Source organism: Mya arenaria, chromosome 2 (genome assembly GCF_026914265.1).
Source record: "Mya arenaria isolate MELC-2E11 chromosome 2, ASM2691426v1".
NCBI lineage: Eukaryota > Metazoa > Mollusca > Bivalvia > Myida > Myidae > Mya > Mya arenaria.
Window position 1 is genome coordinate 33,682,371 of NC_069123.1, and position 24,381 is coordinate 33,706,751.

A 24,381-nucleotide genomic window follows, 5' to 3' on the forward strand; every position below is an offset into this window, starting at 1 on the left:
AAAACTGCTAAACACTGATAGACGATACACATGCAGTAAGATAGCTCATGAGTTGGGCATAAGTCACGGGTCAGTATATCACATTCTGACTGAACGTTAGCAAATGAGAAAAATCGCAGCTCGCTGGGTACCCCAGAAACTAACAGAAACGAAAAAATACCAACGTGTTAACATCGTTTGCTCACTCCTCCAGAGCTACGGTTTCGAAGGCGATCAAATGCTACAAAGAATCGATGCTTCTAAAACAATTTGAGCAATCTCTTGTAACTGAACTGAAACGACTGAGTAGGGAATTGCACACCCGAGACCAGTTAAATACCACCGAACTCAGAACTGTCCCAAGAGGATGATGGTGATATTTGCATATGATTTTCGCGGCGTATTGACATTGCATATGATACAGATGGGTGAAACAGTAAATAAAGAGTACTACAAGATGTTTCTAAGAACAATACTCCGTCCCTCAGGCTAAGCGCCGCAAGCGCTGAGAAATCATTGTCAGCACACCTATCATTTTACACGAAAACGCATGACCCCACAAAAGTAAGTATGGTATGGAGAAACTGAAGGGTTATGGGTTGGACTTACTTAATCATCCCCCGTACTCGCCAGATATTTCTCCATCTGATTACGATCTGTTTACGAAATTAAAAGAACCACTTCCAGGAATCCGTTACGATAGTTTAGATGAACTATAGTGCCTAGCAACCGGTATCTAGGCGTTGCGAAAGAGATGGAATTCAGTCATTCACTCCAACAGAGATAACTTTGAGTGATTATACACAAGTAGGTTATCTGTTTATCTTTAATAAAACAGTTTGAGGTATGGCTCAGCTATTTATAACTCACCCTTGTTTGAATAAACAGTCGATTGAAATACATGAAACATTATAGAAATAATCACAGTTAAATGGCAAAAACATTACTTTATCGGTACAATTAATGTCCCGCAGTAATCTCAATGATAGCGTGAGTGGTTAAGATGATCTTGTTGTGTAGTACAATGTTGAAGGCCAAAATGAACATAACGTCGACAACAAACACATCCTACAGGGGAATTAACTTCCTCAGCGTATAAAGTGTGTCTAAACCAAACAACAATTTTAAACTTAGTCGCCCTCTTGAAACATATATGTCATAAGCAAGAGAACTGAATGATAATTGTTCAGGAAGTACACGATAATAGAGTTCATTAGATTTGTACAAGTGAAGTAAGTGTCAAAATTTAACCAATAATGTTTTTAATAAGTCTTCTCTGTACCTGTCAAATGAAAACCGGTAGAGCGGTAATTGAAAATTCAATCTGATTACAATCACATCTTTAACGAAGGCTCCCTTAAGAAATAAGAGCGTGCACTAAACCAGATTGTTGAGCCTTTTCATACTACTGATATACATCTTTCTCTCGGTCGACGTGACTACATGCACATCCCATTATGCATACCCGTTGCCTTTGATGGAACTGATTACCGCAAAGTTTTTTTTAACTCTGAAACTCAAACATTGAGTTCTGTTCTCCGATCCGATCTATCGTTATGGGTACAGGCGTTCAGATGCAGATTGAATTAGGGAGAACAATTACCGAACTTTATCAACTAAACTCTATGTTAGATAGAAGTTCATTCTCGTAAACTTCAAAGAAAAACCAAACATGAAATGTTTTTTTCTAAGGATTTAAGGAGAAAAATAATAGTAGTATATATGTTTATATGTAGGTGAGCATAGTTTTAACATGATTTCACTGAATTTAATTCATCAAATGAAACAAACCCCATTTAAACTCACTAGTGACTTGCAATATGTTTAAATATTTAGTTGGTACCCCTTGCGTGTGTGATATTTTGTCCAATAATATTTGTTATGAATTTCGACCCAAGTCCTTTTTGAATCGCGGAGATATTAGAAACGAAACGCCTGTTTAGACGTTCAATTAAAAATACATATATTTGGGACATGTTAAGGAACATCTATATATTATGTCATGTTACCATTATTTAAAACGTATTTTACGAACTTACATATTTGATTGTGATTTTACATTGACATTATAAAAAAAAATTATCATTAAATTCAATCAAAGGAATATAAAGGAATAAAGATGAATATCAGCATCAAGTACTTGGCCAACCATAAAACCATGAAACATTTAAATGAACTTCCCCTGCCAACGAAGCAAGTGTCCGTTGGGTAGCACGCCAATGATGTCTGTTTGGGTAAGATTTTATATAACGATAATTTGGGGATACTTTGAGTTTTTACTATATGTTTATTGGTCTTTCTCTAGGTTTCATCAGTAAGTGTCAGTGATGGCAGTATTCATTAAAGATGGCTGAGACATTGAAATATATTAAATTAAATAAACACTTTTCACCAACTCTGTTACTGACTCTTATGTTCTCAAGTGATTGTGAGATGTAGAATCCAGGTGAGCTATCTCATAATTTCATTGATGTAATGATACTCGAGTATATCATAGACTTGTTGAGTTTTTAAAAGAGGCCCTCAATCTGACAAAAATCTGAATAATGTGCAGTTTTGTCATTCTGAGTACGTAATAATTGTAAAGATGAAATAATTGGTAACTTAAGGAACACAACACCTGCAAAATAGAATAAAAATATTTATTGTGAAAAGAAATAGGTGATTCGCCAAGTATTTTGAAGAGCAAACTCGAACCAACTGATATAAGCAGCACTAAACCAAATCAAGTTCATTAATCATTTGAAAGGCAATTAATGACACATTCCGTACTGCCGCATACAAAACGTAAATTAAATAGAATTCTACTTCAAAATGTTTTTAACAACATTGACTTATTTCAGTCTATCATTACATTTCTGGCCCATATATGCATAAACAATTACATATCATCTATGTTAAACGTAGTCAAATCATTAATGAACGGTTCGACATGATTTCCGAAAATGTTCTCAAATTGCAAGTTTGGAAGATAATACAATTCTTTAACAAACTGTAATCCCATAAGTATCAAACTGTCCTTATGTCAATTTCATTTCTTGTTGCAGGCAAGCATTTCTGATCCATTGAGCAGAAGTAATCCGATTGTTCTTTCTAGCAATATGCAATATATAAGGGCAAGGAGACGCTTTGGAAGACAAAATGCTAATATGTCATGGAAGAAAATACTATTGTTTGTAAAAAGACAATCTTACTGTATTTTTTCAATAGCATCTCTTGTTTCATGAAAGTATTTTTGATCCAATGATGAAACCTAAACTTATTGGATGTTTATGTTATGCATTATATCAGGGCGAAGAGACACTTCAATAGAAACACATTATAACAATAATCATAAAAGTTATTTCTTATTGAGTGGCTAACCTATATAGTGTGTAACATTTGCGCAGATTCTTCCTGAGTCTTCCGTATTGGCATAATGTATAGCTATTGCAATGCTTTTTCAAAACCTCATGTCTAGGTTTTATATCATAAATGCATTTATGTGTGCTGAACATTAGTTTATGTTATGTATGACTGTTACTCCAAAGGTAACACTTTACGCATATTCAATAGACTTATACTTGTGATATTGTTTCAAGAAGAAAAGTCTGCAGGTGAGACAGTGGTTTATTCCTCCATTACACAAGGATGCTATGTTTCGGCCTTTTCATGAAGAGATAAGAAATAATGGAAATTTGGATAACAAAACAAAATTATAAAGAGTTGAATATGTTGGAATTGAATATGACAATCTGCAAAACTACTTTTCCGATTCCCCAATACACGACCTGTTGGCGTTATGACAAAATGTTAGCTATGCGAGCAACTATATTCATTATCTAACGAACACTCTGGAATTATAGGAGGAAAACAAATACATTCGAGTAATAAAAAAAACATAAACACGACCAACCACTAAATTATGCATTAAACAATTCCATTCATAAATATTGGGTCACCATCTTTGAGCAGTCTGGGAAAGAGGAGTTCACTCGGTGGTCTTACTATTGTTTGGACCAAACATTATGCTTGTTTAAACATTAATCAACAATAGAACAAGCAAAACAAAACAAATGAAATATGATATTCTGTTTATAGCATAAATACTTATTTGATTTACAATATTATAAGCATACAAACGTCGTTATAAAGCGCGCACATTTTCAAAGCAAAATAGTGTCAAGTACTTACGTTTACGCTTTTTCTTATTGAAAACGTTCCTAAGAAAAAAGGAAACGCCCAAAACAAATAATAACACTATTGATCCGTATGTAGATTGACTATATTGTGACTAAAAATACCTTATATTATTGTTTACGTTTTTTATCAGTTTCAATGTACAAGATTTATGTATGATTATCTAAACTAGTTACTAGCTTGAAATCAGGTGACTATAGAAAATAATCAGTTTCCAAATATCTTCATCTAAAGGTATACATTTAAAATTCTATGTCGTTAAGCGGGCGAAGACAGCAAATAGTTAAGACACACACAGGTACTTATGTCTGCGCGTTAAACTACTTATTTAATACTTTTAGAAAAATGTAAACTGTTAAAATGACTTGAAGTAAACTCGTCATAGGTCTGTTTGTGATTATTTCTCTTAAGATATATAATGAAAACTACAAGAACAAGCACAGTACCGTGTAGTCAAAATAATCAAGTTTACACCGTTTGCTAACCAAACGCAAAAAGAGTTCCCGAACAACGGCTTGAAATACATTATTTATTTCCAGAGACATTCGTATGTTTGCAGATTTTAGTAACAATATTTACTGATTCTGTTTATGACAGTATATGTAAATATGCTGGACTAGAAGGACGAATATATAAATCGATTCATGTTGGTGCATGGAGAATAGAAACTACGAGGAAATGCATTAAACAATAATGAGATATCGTTGGAACTATGTAAAGCGGTCCAAAACATCTTAATCCAAAAAAGAATAAATATGATTTAACATTGAAAAACGTATATTCCGTTTTGTGTATTAATTTATTTAAACAGTTGAGTCGTCACTATGGTGACAGATATTATTAATTTTATTTCTATTAGGTCTGTTGTAATGAGCTGTAATAACACCTACATATTAAGAAAATGACTTGTTGTAATCAAATCGATGCTGCTACTTTATATGATGTATGCATTGCTTAAAAGAGTCAACCAAAACAATGCACTAACGTTTCATGTATTCTTAAAATGTCCAGTTTTGTTGTTCATTAAAATGCATTTAAAAAAATCTGCTTCGAATTAAGACATAAGTACCTTTTTAATATCATACTTTTTGATGATTTATATGTTTTAGCCATCAAAAATCAGCCGGCACAGGACTAGACAAAAATCAACGACGTCATTTCCAAAGTGCAGATACATGTGCATTACGTGTATGCAGTTTGTGGTTATGTTCTCATAAAATGCAATTAAACGTTGCTTAAACATCAATTAAACGTAAACGAGACAAGTGTCCTATGAAATAAACGACTTTCATGGGCGCATATAAACGATGGAATTTATTTTCTAATGTATATGCAGGACCATAGTGCAGACGTAACTCCATTTATACAAATAGAAGTAGTTGCGGCCGTAATCCGCTTAGCCCTCGATTTTGATGTTCACCATGATATTATTGAACACTGAATTTAATGAGCACATTAATAAAGCTGTCAAGTTAATGTCTTAATGCGTATTCACAAATGTGTTAAATAAGTAACGCAGAAAGTGTATTGCTTCGATATTCAATAGTAAAACATTGGTACAAATATGATGAACGAGTTAACGGAAATCAGAGCTTTGAAATGAACCAGTACGAGCCCCTACACACCAAGTCACAAGAACATTATATAAAGTTACTGGCAGAAACTTTTATATTGATCATATCAAGTTATATGTACAATCTGGTTAGTAATTAAAAATAGCCATGGTCATGGTTAAGGTCAACGCAGTAAATGTAACGAACTACCACTTGTCAAAAAATTCCAAACATTAAGATAAAAAATGAAAACATAATAGTTAAACCATTCATCTAGTTTTATTATCCATTCCACTTCTACTACTGTATTCCATTCCATAAAACTCTATTATGGTTGAATCACAATGTGTTATTTTGAACAAACCTATGTCTGTCTCAGCTTTAACAGAGCATTTCCACTACCGACTGATATCTTCACATATTATGTCATTTGAGATCAGCAATTATAAGGGTATTTACACAGCTGAGCCACCACAATTCCTATCACGACTTATTTCTTTGTTACATGTAAAGATATGTCCGAAAGTCTGGTTAAGGTAGATTAAACATAGTATCCCTTAGAACATTCAAAGATGCTTTTGAAATATCACAAATATATGATACTACAAGAGGTAAGGTTCGAGTAAGTGTTGTCTCAAGTTTTCCTCTCTCATCTGTCTGTTAGATACATATTGTTCATTGTTATAGGTGATATGTTAGTATGAACAATGTGATGACCTAAAATGTCATTTACATAATTAGTAAAGAAGATAATATTTATTATCAATATTAGTATAAACGTTATATTCATTAAATCTGCAGTCTCCAAACTACGTAATACATATCTATTGTACACCATTGCTTTTTCCAACACAAAGGAAGCAGCAAATGTCTTAGATTCGGTAATTTACAATAAGAATTCTTAAGATTACTGTAAACATGATTCAATTCTTAAAAGGTGATTGTGTAACCCACAAACGAAATCAGGAAAACATTTTTTATTAAATAAAAATAATTGCTTATATGCAAAATTACCTGCGATAAAAGACAATCGCCTCATTGCAGGAAATGGATGATTTCCAGACGTATCCAAAATGTCCAAACGGTACGCTTCTCCTCTAATTTTATATATCTTCCTATGAAAGTCCTCAATTGTCGGCGTATACTTTTCTTCGTACTTGTTATTTAGAAATCGGCACACGATAGCAGTTTTTCCAACTTTGCTTGAACCAAGAATCACTAGCCGCTTACAATTATCATCCGGTGCGTTTTCGCTTTGCTCTAGAAGCGCCATGCCGGCGGGCGCCGGAGGTGCAGAATTCCAGCACGAGCACCTCGATGTTTCCGAACTGTCGTCTGCGTTTGAGTGATTCCAGGAACGACTGCAAAATGACAGTCTGTTCATTATGGCTACGAAGATGTTTAGTCCTGCAGAGACCGAGTGCTATTGGTTATTCCTATTAACTGATGTAAATAGATCTTGCAGCTCAATTATCATTTGTAACATTTGGTTGGCCCGTGAAAGTGTTGGCAGCATAACTTTCCCGACGCGATGAAACGGAAATAAACTTTTGCAGCAGATTACTTAAGTTCACGTTATAAAAGCAATGTCCAATCAGATAACGTTCGAGGTATTCGCCGTGTGCTCTGAGCGTTCAACTGAACATTTGTACCAGCAGTAAAATATATAATTGGTCGTTCAATAATATTGTTTTCAATTGGCAAATCGTTGAAAATAAAAACAATTATTTCTTTAAATGCCAATCAATCCTAGAATTAAAACCTAATATCTTTTCTGGGATTTAAATAATACGGAACACTATACATGATGTTCATGATTAAATACGGACACGTTATAATTTTGAGAAACAAAAAAAGGAGTCTGCGACGCCATGAGTTAAATCCATACAGTTATTTTCTCGGCTTTTGCAGCACGAGATATTGTGGCGAGTGTACTGATTTATTTCTTTATTAAATGGTAAACCGGTAATTAGAAGGGAAATCTCGACAATGCTGCGGCAATTGATACCGTTTTCAATAAAATGTTATTTTTCATTTCCTCAGCTGTGAATCAAGGGAAAGGTCACTGCTCGTTTATCTGAACTAGAACTTGATTAATAGACCTTTAATTTGGATTGTACTATTGTCATTATTTGTATTATTTTCAAAGGATTTCTCTTCAAGAATAAACTTAATAACACTTAGTTATCATACTATATATTGAATCACGTATATTTATCTATAATGAGGTTTGCTATTCATGTTCGTTAGGTGAGTGTTAATTGTCAAGTGAGATTTTAGTGCCCTCTTCTAATTATGGGATGCCAATGTCTCGTGTTTACATTAATACAGGCCGTTTTCAAAGCGGTTTCAATTGTGTGCTGTATATTTCATGCTTGTTTCTCAAACATACAATCTTATGTTTTCATACATTGATGTCCGTCTTGTGTGACTTGTGGTTATTCGCCTGCACTGTCCTTGGTAGCGGTAATAACCCAGCTCTATCCTTCTTTGAGTTTATAATCATGTCCTGTCCTTGTTTGAGGTTATAACCCAACTCTATCCTTGTGTGAGGTTAAAATCCTGCCCAACCTTTTTTTTAGTTAATAATCATGTCCTATCCTTGTTTGAGGTAGCACTCCTTGTTTGAGATAATAATCTTGCCCTTGTCACTTAATTTATCGCTGAATTAATACATTGGTGATTTATTTTGATTCATGTTACTATTATGTGGCCTTTTTCTGTGAACTATTTATCGTTTATGTTCCTATAGTATTTTGGCTGGTACATCTACTATACAATTGATTGCAATGCTTATTTATTAAGATTTACGCAATTGTTGTGTTTTACGGGTTTTCTGTTAATTGTTTATGTTCCCTTAATTTTCTTGTTTATTTATATCTAATGTACAATTTAATGTTTTTAAAGCTGCCCTCTCACAGATATACCATTTTTACAACTGTTTTATTTTTGTCCTGGAAAGAGTAAATTTTTGCGTAAATATCTGCAAACCAATGATAAAATATTGCTGACAAAATATCAGACCGCAGATTTTCGTATTTCCGTTCGAAAATGAATGTTTTATGGCTTAAACTGTTATAAACGGTTTAAGCAAAATGCATAAAACATCAATTTTTGAATTTAAATATAAAAATCTGCGATCTATTTTTTGTCAGCAGTCTTATATAACTTATTTCCATGGATGTTTTATTTTAAATTTGCTCGTTCTAAGACAAAAATAATACAAATGTCCAATCTATGAGAGTGCAACTTTAATGAATGTCCTTTTGGTTACGTTTGTGGTACATGTATCTGGTGTTAACACGATTGTTTATATCCGTATTGTTGTTTGTCCTTCTATGTAATCTGGATAACAATCTACAGTTTAGATGAATATAGTTGGTTTCTGGAGATTCTGTTGACAGTATGTACTGTTTGTGTCTGATGATCTGATTTACACTGGCTTGTATGGATGTTTAATTTGAGTGGTGTACAATTGATTGTATTGATGTTTGATATGGGTTTTTTTTTAAATTGATTGTATTAATGTTAGATGTGAGTATTCTAAAATCGATTGTAATGTTGTTAGATGTGGGTATTCTAAATCGATTATAATGAAGTTAGATGTAGGTATTCTAAAATCGATTGTAATGTTGTTAGATGTGGGTATTCTAAAATCGATTGTAATGTTGTTAGATGTGAGTATTCTAAAATCGATTGTAATGTTGTTAGATGTGAGTATTCTAAAATCGATTGTAATGTTGTTAGATGTGGGTATTCTAAAATCGATTGTAATGTTGTTAGATGTGGGTATTCTAAAATCGATTGTAATGTTGTTAGATGTGGGTATTCTAAAATCGATTGTAGTGTTGTTAGATGTGGGTATTCTAAAATCGATTGTAATGTTGTTAGATGTGGGTAAAATACTGTTCATTGTATTGATGTTTGTTGTGGGAGTTCATAATATATTGTATTGATGAATAATGGGGGTATTAAACAATTTAAAGAATTGATCTTTGAAATCGGAGTGCACAATAGATTGTATTGATGTTTGATGTGTAATTTTCCTGTATATACATGGCCGGATTCCACTGATTTTCCACTGGCATTTGATTTTGATTCCATAAGCAAACAATCAAACATTTTTGTCCTCGTAAAATAATTATAACAGTTTTCATGAATAACGTTCAAATAGCAGAACTCTCAGACATTTAGATGTCACACTATCTAGTAACTGCTGATGCCATTATCATATACAATCCGTCAAACAGAAGGCCTTGCAGCGTATTTTCTTTATATGATCAATCAAAAACGTCCTTGATCAGAAATCTTTTGATGTGCTTTGCACACCATTTATTAGACCTTTGTAAGAATATGCAGACGTTGTTTGGGATAATCTTACTGAAGCTGACGAAGATGACCGAGAGGAAGTACAACACGTGGCGCCACGAATCATCTCTAGTGCAGCACGACAACTCCTACTGCCAATGTAGAGAAATCGAGAACACATATAATTTCTTCTTTATCCGTCCACTTTATCATGTTCACAAAAATCATCTTTTTGACAAATTATCCAACATAAGACCCTTGTCTCTCAAATTATTACTTTTTAGATTCAAGGAACTCATTCTTAAGACACACATAAGGCTATTTAGACAAGTTAAGCACTATATGCGATAGACTAAACGTTTCTGATATCCTACATATATTTTAACAAACTTAAGTTCACCATTTACCTGACCTGTCTACAATCCCCATTCTTATCGTTTCCCCGATGTTCCCCTCTTATTTCCATAATATTACGTATTCTACTTCACCATTACTCTGCCTCATTTTATTTATCATAACTCATTTGTCAATATGCAATGAAACATAACAAAATTAACATCATTATTAGCAGCTTGGCGGAATGACAGAAGCGAGACATAGTATAAGCGTTTAAGCTTTCTTCTCTTTTATGTTTATTTATTTTTTGTGATCATATAACGTGTCTATTTTTCATGTAACGCTACTCATACAAATAAGTGGTGTTTTTGCTCAAATTGTGAACACATTGTAAACGACATCGCCGAATGAATGTTGTTTAATCAAATCAAACATTAATTACAGAAATAAATCGCGAAATTGGCAATATTGTCGAAGAAAATGTTCATAATTATTCTCGTGAGCGAAACCCCGAAATCCCGTTTTACTATTGGCAAACCTTTACTGGCTGGCTGATGGAAAGGGTGGCATGTATGTTCAAAGCTCTCTAAGCCTTCGACATCCAACGTTAAATATATGAACCGCCGTTTTTCACGAATATAAGATTGACAGTGAAAAGTGATACTCTTTCGATAGCGAATATAACTTAAAAAAACGTTGAACAATGTCCATTGTACATATTGACAACACATCTCATAAAATAGAATATACGTTGAAATTCTACGTGTCCCATAATAAACTGATGTTGCTTTTATTTCCTTACATCTTAGTGTATAGGTATATTTTATGTAGCCTTGTTGGTTATGTAAGTCAGAACAATTCTAAGAAACGACTGGATTGAGTCTGTGTTGCATAAACTATCAAAATGGAAGAAAATATCTGTAAGGGTGAGTCATGCGAAAACTTTTAGTCGCTCGATCCGCTCTCTCGTAATAAGCGATATTCCGAATTCCGTGTGAGAAGACATGACTGCATCATACATGCAAATTATTTACATTCTCTCGATCAAGAAAACTACTGAAATAATAAAACAAGTGTGTTGCGACACGAGGTATCAAACCTTTTACCGAAATGTGATACGACAATCAATTGGTGTTGAGTAAATATGTGAAATGTTCACATAAGTCAATTTAGGATTTTCGGTATTTTTCATATTGTTTTCGTCTAAAGCCTTTTAAATTGAAGAAAATCATCCCTGTTATATGCAATTTCTAAACATCGAATGGACAATTTATTCTCAACAAGAAATAGAAATTGTCCAGTAAATCAAATGGGAAGCGCATGAATATGACGCATTGTCTGGTCTGAAATGATACACTTAAGTAGTTTTATTATCAAATATTTACAAGACATTTACAGTTGGGATAATGGTAAAGTTTTGTTATAAACCAAACAGTGAAGTATACTGTTGAAGTTTTTTTAAATGCAAATGCTGTCATTGTTTATATTTTTTAAAACTACATTTTAGTGATAACCTTGTTCCAGTATAATACCATAAATATAAGATAGCTGATGGGATCATGTCAGCTTTATGAGACAGTTTTGACCGTTGATAGTATTTTCTCAAGTTGACAATTTCACTATCATCCCATCAGCCATCTTATATCTATACTAAACACTCTTTAATAAGAGGGTCTTTCAGTGACTAAAACTAGACACAATCTATTGATGTCCCTGACACCTAAAACGGGAGGATGCGAATCATTTCAGAAACCCAACTCTTGTTGCGTCTTTATGAGAGCATTCACAGACACATTTTAAACATTATATTACAATGGAAACTACCGGAAGGAGACCAGTTTTATAAATGTCTACACATGATCTTGTTTATGTTTAAACGCACTATAATCACAGCACAAACATACACCTTATCAGACATGAACTTTAATACAGTGTGTCATAAATATATTAACCAATTTTATCTGCCATTGCAACAATGGACAGCAAGAAATGATAACGCATTTGGAGTAGAAAAAAAACGTCAATTCTTTTCCCTTCCTTACACTTCCTACAAATGATTCACAACTTGACGTGCATTAAATGCCTTCGAAAAAAGCTACAGGGATACAAACTTTGGACTTTTTTGAGTGTTCGTCTCACATTTACATTTTATTTACCATGTCTGATGTAATGTAAAAATATTGCCGAACAGTGTCTTTTGACGTTGAAAACGTTGTCGGCCGACTTAAGTTAACTTCAAAGACACCTTTATTCCAAAGAATAAAGCATAATGGTTAATGCTACGTCGTTCTCATAAAGAATCAAGTTTGGAAATCCTGACATCATTTTTCCACTTCCACCCCTCCACCCACCTAGCACAGTCATTGGTGTCCTACGTGTTATTTCTGGTCTGTTCCGTCATTTCGTCTCACATTTAACATTTTGCCATTAATAACAATGCTTGTGAAGCAAATAAGTTTGTGATGTTGTTCACCGGAAATAAACAACGTTGGATCAGCGCCCTTATTAATACAAATGGGATGACATTAACTTAACTTATATTCTTATAAATCAATCAAACTATATAAAAGAACAGAAGCACACAGAATCACAAAAGATGTTTTAGTTGGTATATCGAGGTCAAACAATTAACTCAAACGTTTGTTATGGTAACCCATGCTGGTCGTTCCAAATAAACACTATTGCGTTATCATTTCTTAAAGATATTTGATCTTCCAAACCGTACTATATCAAAGGCTTAATTTCTCAAAGGACATCAAGGGGGTTTTGTCTCGGACTCTGACAAAGATTTATGATGATTTATGGCTTATCTCTCTATAAGCCTTTCATTGTCTGAAACTATTATTCACCAAAACATATATCTGACACATAAATTCGGACTATGTAAGTGGAAATGAAAGAAAGCCAGCATCGCTGTTTATTGACTAAATAACGAAAGACCGGCTTGTTGTTTTTTGCGTGATTGTAATAGATGAGCACCGAAATCAAAACAAAATGATAATGTTGAAGCTTTTTAGGAAATATTTCAAATCTAAAACAACTTTTCTTTCTTAAACATCTCTGTAAAAAAGCAAATAGATACAAAAGCCATAAAGGAACTTATCTGCCTCGAATTATTTTCCATACAAGATGTAATTGCATATGTTTTTCATGAAGGAAAGTTAAAACAGTAAATGTATATCTTATATATCAAAAGAAGAAGGTATGCCGGTTCAAGAAAACTAAAAATAAAATCTAAATGATATTACATGTGTGTGAACTATGATTACAATGTTTTTGTACTGGCATTTGAGTTTCGCAATTGGTAAACAATTAATATTTCCTGATGGAAGGTCGATGTCTGAGTAAGACGTCTCATTTGTAATGCCCTCTCGGAACAAATTTTGTCCTTCTCTCTCCTTTAATAATTCAGTTATAGACAAACATGCCTGGATAACCGTACCCTGTAGCTATCAATTGCAAACATTTTCTCTTCATTAACTCATTAACTTACGAATTACAAACAACTGGCTGTCCCCTCAAAGTCATTAACTCAGATGTCATGTATCACACCATACGTCATTTAACATTATCCTAGATAATCAAGTTAATGTCGTTCTCAAAGGTCGACACTTCTATCCGTTTGTATTTTAATTGAGATCATCGTACAAATCTTTCTTTTTTTAATTTGACTGATACTTCCGTGAGGTTTCTAAACTTGTCAATGAATCGTAAGTTTTGTTTTAATAAGACAAAGAAAATTCTACCTCATCGCAGTACCACAGTTTAAAAAGCAATGTACATCTACATCTTCAGCATACGCCAGCTCAGTCACACTTGACATTTATGCGACTGGTGGTCACAAGTCAAGAATAAAGAAATCATAGGAACAAAAATAAAGGATTGTGAAAGATGGAAATATGGAAGTGTACGTCAGCTATTTGTTAGACTTATTACTAGTCATGGTGCGCACAGCTTAAACAGCCTTTAGAATCATTAGGAAGTTACTTTTTGCTAACCCATACCTCTAAATTTGTCAATACCAAGTCAGGGGCTTCAACGACCTCAGAGTGTAGCATATTAGATGGCCCTTTGCATGATGGAATATCTGTAGTATGACGGAGGTAAAGATATTTGTCTGTTTTTATTTTTTAGACGATGAAGATTTGGTACAGCGTTTGGCGGTGGTGAAGAAGTTAGTTGTCAAATGTTATATCGCCCAGGTTGATGATTATCTTACACATCATGGTCATTTCAGCGTACGTGTCTCCCGCAGCAATCATCCTAGCATTGACGTCTTATTGCTTATGTTGTGAAACCCGTTAGTAAATAACATTGATGCTCTTCTCTGAACTAAGTAAAGTCTCCTGATGGTAGTTTTTGTGTATGGTTTCCATATTATTGAGCAGTACTTGTTGTGCAGCAGCTGGGTAGCCATAAGCTTTTGTTTCTTTGTTAATACCGCGCTCTTCCGGATGAAATCAGACCTGTCGGACATAAATTACCTGATCCAGGATATAAAGCACCCTCAAAACCATACTGGTCCAGTTTGGGGAGATCATGGGGGATTCTTTCGAAAGTCTTTGACATGGCCACGACGGTAAGTTCATATGCCTAGTCTGTGTTCATTTCGTGACGAATCTCGTCAACAAGAGTAAGGAGCCTGGTTTCACAGCTGCGTCTTATTCAATGATTTTGCAACACATGTAGGCAAACGCCACTGGTCAGTTATTGCTTGATATGAAACGTTGCCGTTTTGAAAATTGCAAATACATAAAAAAAATCCAGATATTAGGCATCCACCAAGAAAACCGATATGTATTGTCAAATATGTTACGGAGATGCGGTGCATACTGGCTTGCAAGTTTCTTTAAGGAAATCAACTAGTAGCATATCTGGGCCAGTGGCTTTTTGGAGGGTAAACTCCGGCAGTTAAGTCCATTTCTCAATGTTTTTCTTCTATGTCTACTTTGATGATATCACAACTGGAATTGCTTATTCAACGGATTCGTTAGGAAGTGTTCTTTGGTTGTTTATGACTGCAATGCAACATCTGCCTTTCTGAAGAGCCCTCCTGTACGATTTGTATCTGTCGTCATCGTCCACTTCAATCAAAATCTGAACATGTTTTCAGTATGCATGGAGTTCCAGTTGATGCGTTTTGATTCTGGTTCTTTCGTATTTGTTCCAGTCTGCTGCCTTCTCCGCTTTTTTGTGTAGTGATTTTTAATTTCCTGTGGTTGGCGTCCATGTTCCTGTCTATGTATTATATCTGATGTTCATTTCGATGGAAAGAGTTATTGTAATAGCTATTAAAATAGCGGTTCAATATGATATACCTTGCCATAATAGGGGCAAATAGCTTGGAAATAATATGCATATTCTTTTGAATAGCTTAACAATGTGAAAAAGTACCTATTATTGATATTATTAAAATAAGTATCCTGCTTTTAAATGTAAATATGATATTCAGTGGTTTCCATAGACATAAATCCCTGCCTTTACCTTATCAAAACCATTGATTTAAGTCAAAGCTAATGCAAGCCAACACAATTTACTAACACAAACATTCAGCGTTTATTTCATAAAACATTTTAACGCATCTTAGCTGTTAAGAAATCATAAAGTAAAAAGTGAAAACAAGCAAAATGGCGACCTGTTTAAATACTAGAGAAAATGTCATCGACATAAACGAGGAAAAGCTTCATACATTGGTCCAGATCAATGTCGCTGATAAATAGTTCGCTCAATTACGTAATTGAAATCCATTTATAGTGATAACACTTGTTGTAAAGAAAGCCTATGTGACGTAGGAAATGTTTTTGGGTCAGCCGGGTTAATTTAATGTGACTGTTACTATAAATCAGTAAATTGTTTTCTCTCCATAACTTTCATCAAAATCGTATAGTGAAGAGACTTGGTATATCGCAAACGAATGTGAATGCGTACATTTGGATATAGTTTATGGTCAGTGGTTTCGAGATAGGGTTAAGGTTAATGTGACTGTTACTATAAATCAATAAATTGTTTTCGCTCCATAACTTTCATCAAAATCGTATAGTGAAGAGACTTGGTATATCGCAAACGAATGTGAATGCGTACATTAGGTAGCTGTAAAAGATGCTTTTGCCAATAGCTATGGATATAATTTATGTATCGTAATGAAGCTTGTTGATGACTTTTTTGTTAAGACGTTCCTTTAGACAGCTTTTGGAGTCAGTAGTGCCAGGGTCAAGTTCGCTTAGCTTGCAATAATTTTAGTTTGCAATTATGATTTAGTGCTATAACTTATATTTAGATATATATGTAAAGCAAATTAATGTGGTGACATACTTTGGGATTGAATTTGGGGTACGCGGAGCCGACGTAAAGGGGACTGTTGCTATTAAACGTACTCAATATTACTTAAAAATACTGCAAAATGTATACGCAATTCAAATAACTTGATAATTTTAAATAGCTTTGTCAAAACCAACTCCATATTCTCAATAAGAAATATCAATTCATCTCCATAACAATATGAATATTACGAAATAAATTCTTAATAAACAATAACACTCATTGTACGCTAATACAATAAATTATAAATAAAAGAAATATATGGTTAAAGCTGCTACTTATCCACACGTGCGTAGTATTAAGCGATAAAGATTTTATTCATGGAAATAATTGATAGTCATTGTCGATCAAAAAGACAAACATAGTTTGAAAATTAAATTATCTAAATGTATATTACGTTTTAATAGAAAATTTATATTCATTATAGAAAAATACATGTGAAGTCGTTCATCTTATATAAAAAAGAGATATTATCAATTTTCATTTTATATAAAATATTATCATGTTCTTCTATCTTTCCTTGTTGATGTTGTTTTAAATATATGTTCAATTGAAAATCATTGTAAATTATTGATTCGTTGGAAATGTTGTTGCAAACAATAGAAAACATCTATTTACATTTAGTAGCTTGAGCTAGGAATTATAAATTGTGACTGGGGTTACATTTTGGGTTAGTTGAATCAAGGCCAGGGTCAACGTTACAGCTAAAACTGTATTGTCCCAATAATGTAGTTAAGACTAAGAAACATGATTAAACTCAATATATTATAGCAATACCATATATATATGATTTAGGGTTGGTGCGACTTTGGTAAAGGTCTCTGTTTGTATTTAGATAACCACACTATTTAAGATATAAGGTTGAAGACTTCCTTTCTTATTCAAACCATGACAAATGTTTAAACCGTAGTCTTGACGGTGTCAATCGTCTACGCCTGTAATCAACGTATAACGCTTGCATAAAAGCTCACCTCCAGAGTTCTAGCTAATCAAACGTGTGGCCCGATTTGTTCGATTAAGATCTAAACAGTAGAATAAATAAAAGGAATAAATACTTTTAAACTGTTGAAGGATTTAACTTATACCAATCAGACGTTTGGTATAGTGTTATTCTTGTTAATAGAAGCTCTTTTGACAACTAATTTGAATGTAACCGTTAATGCTAGATATAAAGAGATGCCAACATAAAATGATATGAAATGACAGCAAGTCTAATACGTTAACTAAACTTAAATAAGATTATGTCAATGCAAAACTGTTATGACACTCAAATATCTTTTCCATTGAACCAATGTAAGAATATAAATCTTCCAAGCTGTTTCCACGTTTACAAAACATGAATTTTGACCCCAGAACCTTATACAAAGGAATAAACTTAAAATATAGTATAAAAAGCTTTCGAAAATAATATTTAGAAAAAACCTTATATTTAAAATATAAAAAATTATTCTACTTTTAGCATATACTCTAAGATACCATACCAGTTTTTAAAAAAAAATCGGCATGCAACTGTGGGTTAGAAGAAATGTGTTACTCAAGACTTTACGCTATATTAGGAGTGTTATTTACCTAAATGTTTTCGGTCTAATGAAATAATACTACGCGTTAACTAAGGAGTAGTTGTTTTTACATTATGTAGACCATGAAAGTTATATGAAATTACCTGTGATAAAAGACAGTCGTCTCATTGCAGGAAACGGGTGATTTCCGGACGTATCCATAATATCCAAACGATATGCTTCTCCTCTTATTTTGTAAATCTTCCTATGAAAGTCCTCAATTGTCGGCGTGTAATTTTCATCGTACTTGTTATTCAGAAACCGTGACACAATCGCAGTTTTTCCAACTTTACTGGAACCTAGAATCACTAGCCGCCTACAATTCTCAACCGGTGCATTTTCGCCCTGCTCTAGAAGCGCCATGCCGACGGGCGCCGCAGGAGCAGACGCCCAACACGAGCACGATGATGTTTCCAAGTTGTCGTCTGCGTAAGAGGGTTCGAAGGGACGATTGCAAATCGACAGTGTATTCATGTTTGTTACAAAGATGTTTAATCCTACAGAGAACGGATGCTATTGATTATTCCTTTTAATTGCGGTGAATATATCATTTCCTTTGCTGGTTAGTCTTTGGCGATTTCCACACTCCTCACACAATAGTTATTAACATTCAGTTGACGGCATAAATGTGTTGACAGAATGGCTTTCCAGGCGCGATGAACCGTTAATGGTTTTTGCAACCGATTGTTCAAGCTCACGTTATATAAGAGCAATGCGCTATCAGAGAACTATAGGATTGCAGGAAAGCGTGTTTTAAATGGGTTTAGTGCCCTGTATATTTCTTCCTCGTATTCTAATGTTCAATTGATTGTTTTTCTTAAAACTGCTTTGCTTTAGCCCGATTGTCATGAAAGCTGATAGAATCCTGCTAGAGTCCGTATCCAGGTTTAAAACAGTTTATAGGCAAAGAGAAAGTTTCCGTGGCGGGGATCAAACCCTCGATTTCATAAGAGTCGGACAAATAAACCACTAGAACACTAATGTCCTATTAAACGAATCTATAATTGATGTCGGAAAAGTCTCTGTAATATCACTGTTGGCTTATCTGATGATCCATCGTGGTACTGTGTTGATGTCAGTTGGGTTTACTCTCTTGCTCCTATCCTTTTATGTTTTGAGAAATTGAATGTATTGATGTTTTATGTTGGTGAATTATTATGTTGATACAGTGAATATCTTTATTCATTGTACGCCAATGTTTTCACTTTTAAGAAAAAATTGATGGTTGGTACTGTCAGTCAATATGATATTGCGATATATTGATTCATGAACATTGTTTCTAGAAATAGAAGAAGTCTTAAACTAATATATTTAATTAAAATTAAACTAAAATAATAATTATCGAATGAAGGTATATTTCGAGATGGGAAGCTAGAGATAGCTCAAACTTGTTGATGCTCATTCATCGACTTTGGGCGGAGAAATAGTTCTTGCATAAACATAAACGTTAATGACACTCATTAATTTAGCTCACTTATAATTCCAACCTATGATTACGAGCTTCAAGTGCATTTATGTTTTCGAGAAATACCTTCAGTTTTAAAAAATCAGATGACATTGTTGTACATTCGTATTAATCTATGAGCTGTACGAAGCAACAGAGACGTTATAATAATACTATCACCTTCAGTTTAAAAAAAAATAGATGACATTGTGGAACATTCGTATTAATCTATGAGCTGTATAAAGCAACAGAGACGTTATAACAATACTATTGCAAAACACGTCTTTACACGTCTAAGCTGAATATTACACAATTAACTAGAACGTTTCGGTCAAATTAGCCATGCTGATAGTTTCCTAATCATCATACCTAAACATTTTCTTGATTATTTATGATCTTCTTAATCATACTATATCAAATGATTAGTTCTCAAAGGACACTTTTAACACCAGACTTGAGGTGTTTTCGTCTGGTTTTTTGGCAAATATATGACGGTCAACTTCTTATTTCTCTATATCACGTTGTTCGTGTCTACAATAACTCCTCACCAAAACACATTTGAATAATGCACCCAACACATTATCAGACTCCGTTAGTGGATATAAAAAAATCGCCCCTTTAGACGTTTATCAACTAATTTACAAAAGCCAAGCATGCAAATGTTCGCGAAATTGTTTTAATTGTGCACCGGATTAATAACATATTTATTTAATTTCTCCGATGTTCAAACAAGCTCAAGACTCTTTCTTTGGGCGAAGCAGTACAGCAAATATATAAAAAGAAAGTCATAAAGCAATCTTATTTGCCTCAAGTTACTTTTCACATTAGTCGTAATTGCATTTGTTTGGAACGAAAGAATGATTATAATTCTCCATAATGTATAATTAAAACATTGTTTGGAAAGGAAATACACTGTGACACTTTATGTAGATTTCTGTGTGATTAAAAGGTTTTTGTACTTTTGTTTTGTTTGCAATGCTTTTAATTGTTTATAAACGTAGCAATGCAACTTATTGGGACAAACTCTGTAGTAAAACAAAAACAATTATTAACCCCGTAAAGAGGCTACAGTAATCTGGGATCGGAGAACGACTACAAAGCGTCTCAGTAATTTTTCTGTATACTTTTCAATTGGTAGTCAAAGTTTTTTGTTAAACAAACCCTGCATTTATCGCTTGCAAATATTTTTCTACTCATAATACACAACTTGGAAAATACGAATTACTGAGAGCCGTAAACCAGTGGTCTCTAAACTGTGTTCTCAATAATCATCCCACGATCTTGTTTAATTCTAGACTATTTTATTTGTTAATGTTCAATATATATGCAAAAAGCTACAGAAACATGCTCAGTCGCAAAAAGTTTTAACATAAACCCTGTTTAGTGGCAATGGGCAACGCCAAAGAATACTTAGATCGAATTACAACAGAATTAAATTTGTTTTGAATGAAATACATGTATATCGAGGCGTCGTATACATACAAAAATTGTTTACGCGATTTGAAATAATATACCTGACCTGATGAGACAACATCAGTTGATGTTTAAATGTTGTTACTTTTGTTGCTTGAGCATATTATAAGTACAGTGATCTAGTTATAACATAATATCACACGGTATTAATTGCATATGCGCTCACCACGGTTATACTTTTATAGTAGCTTTCGATTTATAATGGCATTTAATAATCAAAAACACAAATACCTTAATACAATAATACAATAAAAACTGAAAGGTACAAACACAGTTATCAATAAAAAAAACACCTTGAAATTGAGTTTTTTAAATCCATTCGGCTGCCTCCTTTCCTTACCAAAACCCCAATGAATACTTCCTGTTCCTTTTGAATTTGGCTCAAGTTACTCGATTGAAGGCCCTGTGTTATATTGTTATTTTTTAATCAACTATAACGTATTTAGCTTGGGGACAATCGCGGTACCAATACCAGACAATTGAAGACAATATATGCCAACACTCGGCCAATATCGACCAAACTCGGCCAATATCAACCAAACTCGGCCAATGTGAGTTTCCTCCGTTTTGATTGGCTACAAAACTCGCCAAATATAGGATTGGAGAAATGGACCATCGTCATTTGATGTTAAAACTCGCCTAATATGAGAAATATGCTGGAATTTATTGTAAAGGGTAGCCATTTTGTTTCCGTTTTACCGTTTTGTGCTTCGTTAAAACCTTTTTGGAATTGCTAGCCTATTGAATTATTCAACTACTTTTGTGTCCCGTTTGATATTACAGTTGTATTTAACCCGTTGGTAGATTTGACGACAGTTATGTTTTTGTATACCGACAAAAAGGACGAAAAAGGTGAACAATTTAACGTTTTGGCAAACGATTTACGAAATTAAGACGAAAAGACATGCTGCCTTAGACTGCACAGTGCTTTATTCATAAGTATGTGCTATGTCTATAAAGGATGCATATCAAAATCAGCATAATCATGTCTAGGAAAGCAGACACCATGAATGAATAAGTGCTAACTACGACTTTAATGTGAACTTATTAATTAGGTGATTTCATATTGGCCGAGATATTTATCCTCAGTCAGATGTATCTGTCTTCGCCCTTTTTGGCTCAGGCAATAACAGTAAACCTCGGACAAATAACTAAGCCATTATGAAATCACCTAAACAATAATATTATAATAAAAGCGCGTTAATGTTATGATTGGTCATTCGTGATGGTTTTGCTTTGGATAACATCGAACTAATAGCTCTCTTAAGGGAAACGTGTGGGTCTCAAACAGTTACTTTGAAGCGTTGATTAATAATGCTGGCTTTAGCTGTGTTTTAGTGAAATTCCGGCGGTGCTGCTAGTGTTGAATTTGTATTTGAACTTGAGGTCTGTGATATTTTTTAAATATTTCAGCTCCAAAGACATAGCATGGTCAGAAAGAAGACTAAACGTGTTTATTGTTTGAATCAGTTGGACTGCGATAATAAGATTTATTCATATATGTCGTTTGGACTTTAAAGTTTGCATTCTATGCTGTATACTGCTTCGCGCTCGCATAAGCAGATGTTCATTTTATCCATTTATAAATGACAATTCAATTATCGACCATTCTTGTCGTCAATTTGAAAGGCAGAAACCTAACTTCCTCTTTTTTATTTTTTCCTAAAATACTTCATCTTTAAGGCATTCATGCAATATTAAATGTCAAGGTAGAGTATATTGTTTTCATGAAGGCATATGAAACATAAGTGTCTGACGTTGGTCATATAATACACAGTTTGATTCAACTCGTTAATAAAATAAGAAAGTGAGATCACCCAAAACTCGACTCTGTATTTTTTAGACACTCATTTAAATTATATTATTTATAAAAGGTAGGTTATTTGAACAGAGCCCTCTTGTTTCAAAACTATCAAGCCAAGAGCTTATCCCATTCGACATGCCATTCATGACATGATCCCTAGAGCGCGTCTACAAACATAAACAGGAGACCAGATTTTTTATTTCACTCTGAAAAGCTCTTTTTCCTTGACTTGATAGATTTTTATTTTTCATTAATTACTGGACCAAAGGATTATCTAAATCACAGAGCCGTTTATCTTACACAAAATCAGCTGTGAACCACTAATCATTGTAGGCTATTAAACTTGAATAACATTAAAAAAAATATTTCCTTCGTAATCGACAATCGCATGCATGTCATTTTTGTATTTCTAAGCCCTTGCAAAGATTTTGTAATCTTGTGATTCGACATAAACTGGCCATTAATTAACAACATAACATTTATGAGAATATAAATAATAGGTTTTCCTAATATATATTTTTCCAAAACGACATCTGTTTTGTAAATGATAAGATCTGTATTTTCACTTCCTGAGAATGACTGATGTACATGATTTATTTTGGGAATCTTATGTATGCTCAGATTAAAATAGAGTTAGTTTTAGATATCGGGACAGTTTATGAATGTAAAAGTCCAGGAGAATGTATTGTGATTTTTTGCTGCTAGGGAATACGTACTATATGTAAATTCCAAAATGATTTGAGATCTTAGGAGTTGAGCAAAGGTTTCAATGCAATAGCTTTACTATCATATATTAATCTCAGGTTAAATTAAACATGACTCAATAAATTATTTCAGATTAAATTCGAATTTCGGCAAATTTGCCTAACATTTGACTAATAGTGGTGAGATACTAATAAACTGTAATGATGTTTGATGTTTAATGACAATAAAACCGAAACATCTTTATCTTTTTGAACTTGTATGTTTGCTCTTTTTTTAAATATATCGGTTAACCAAAAAATTAAATTTTGTTCGTCTTTGTGTCATTTCTTGTAAATTGTTCATCAACATAAATGAGATTCAAATTGCACATCTAACACAATAAAAAATCTTATACGAGGTGTGTTTCATATTTACTTAATTTTAACCTCCACATTGTAGGAACGAATACTAACTTTATATCTCATTGAAAACATACCTATTTATTTGTAATTATTTAAAATTGGAAAGAAGAAGATTTGGAACTATTTAATGTTTAAAATGTTTAAAATAACATAGGAATGCAGAAAAATAATAAAACACTTCATGCTCCAAAATGGTAATGTGTTGCTACAAAGGATATAATGAAGCTCCAATTATAACAATAATAACGTTAAAATAAATCTAAATATGCTTCTCGCACAGTAAAATAAAAGTATTTTTAAGATGGCCAGCACAGTGCGGAAG

The 24,381-nt window shown here is 33.4% G+C and overlaps 1 protein-coding gene across 2 annotated transcripts in view; it reads right to left on the reverse strand.

Moving 5' to 3' along the window:
* LOC128225162 (GTP-binding protein Rhes-like) overlaps positions 1-24,381 on the reverse strand; it is a 149,862-nt gene that overhangs the window by 83,900 nt on the left and 41,581 nt on the right. Inside the window, exon 1 of one of the 2 annotated variants that reach the window (XM_052935208.1) lies at positions 6,726-7,183. The exons of the other annotated variant lie outside the window; for it this stretch is intronic. Coding sequence (XP_052791168.1) covers positions 6,726-7,095 — 370 coding nt within the window. The 5' untranslated portion in view covers positions 7,096-7,183. Of the gene's footprint in view, positions 1-6,725; positions 7,184-24,381 lie in introns of those variants that run through there. 2 annotated transcript variants of the gene reach the window in all.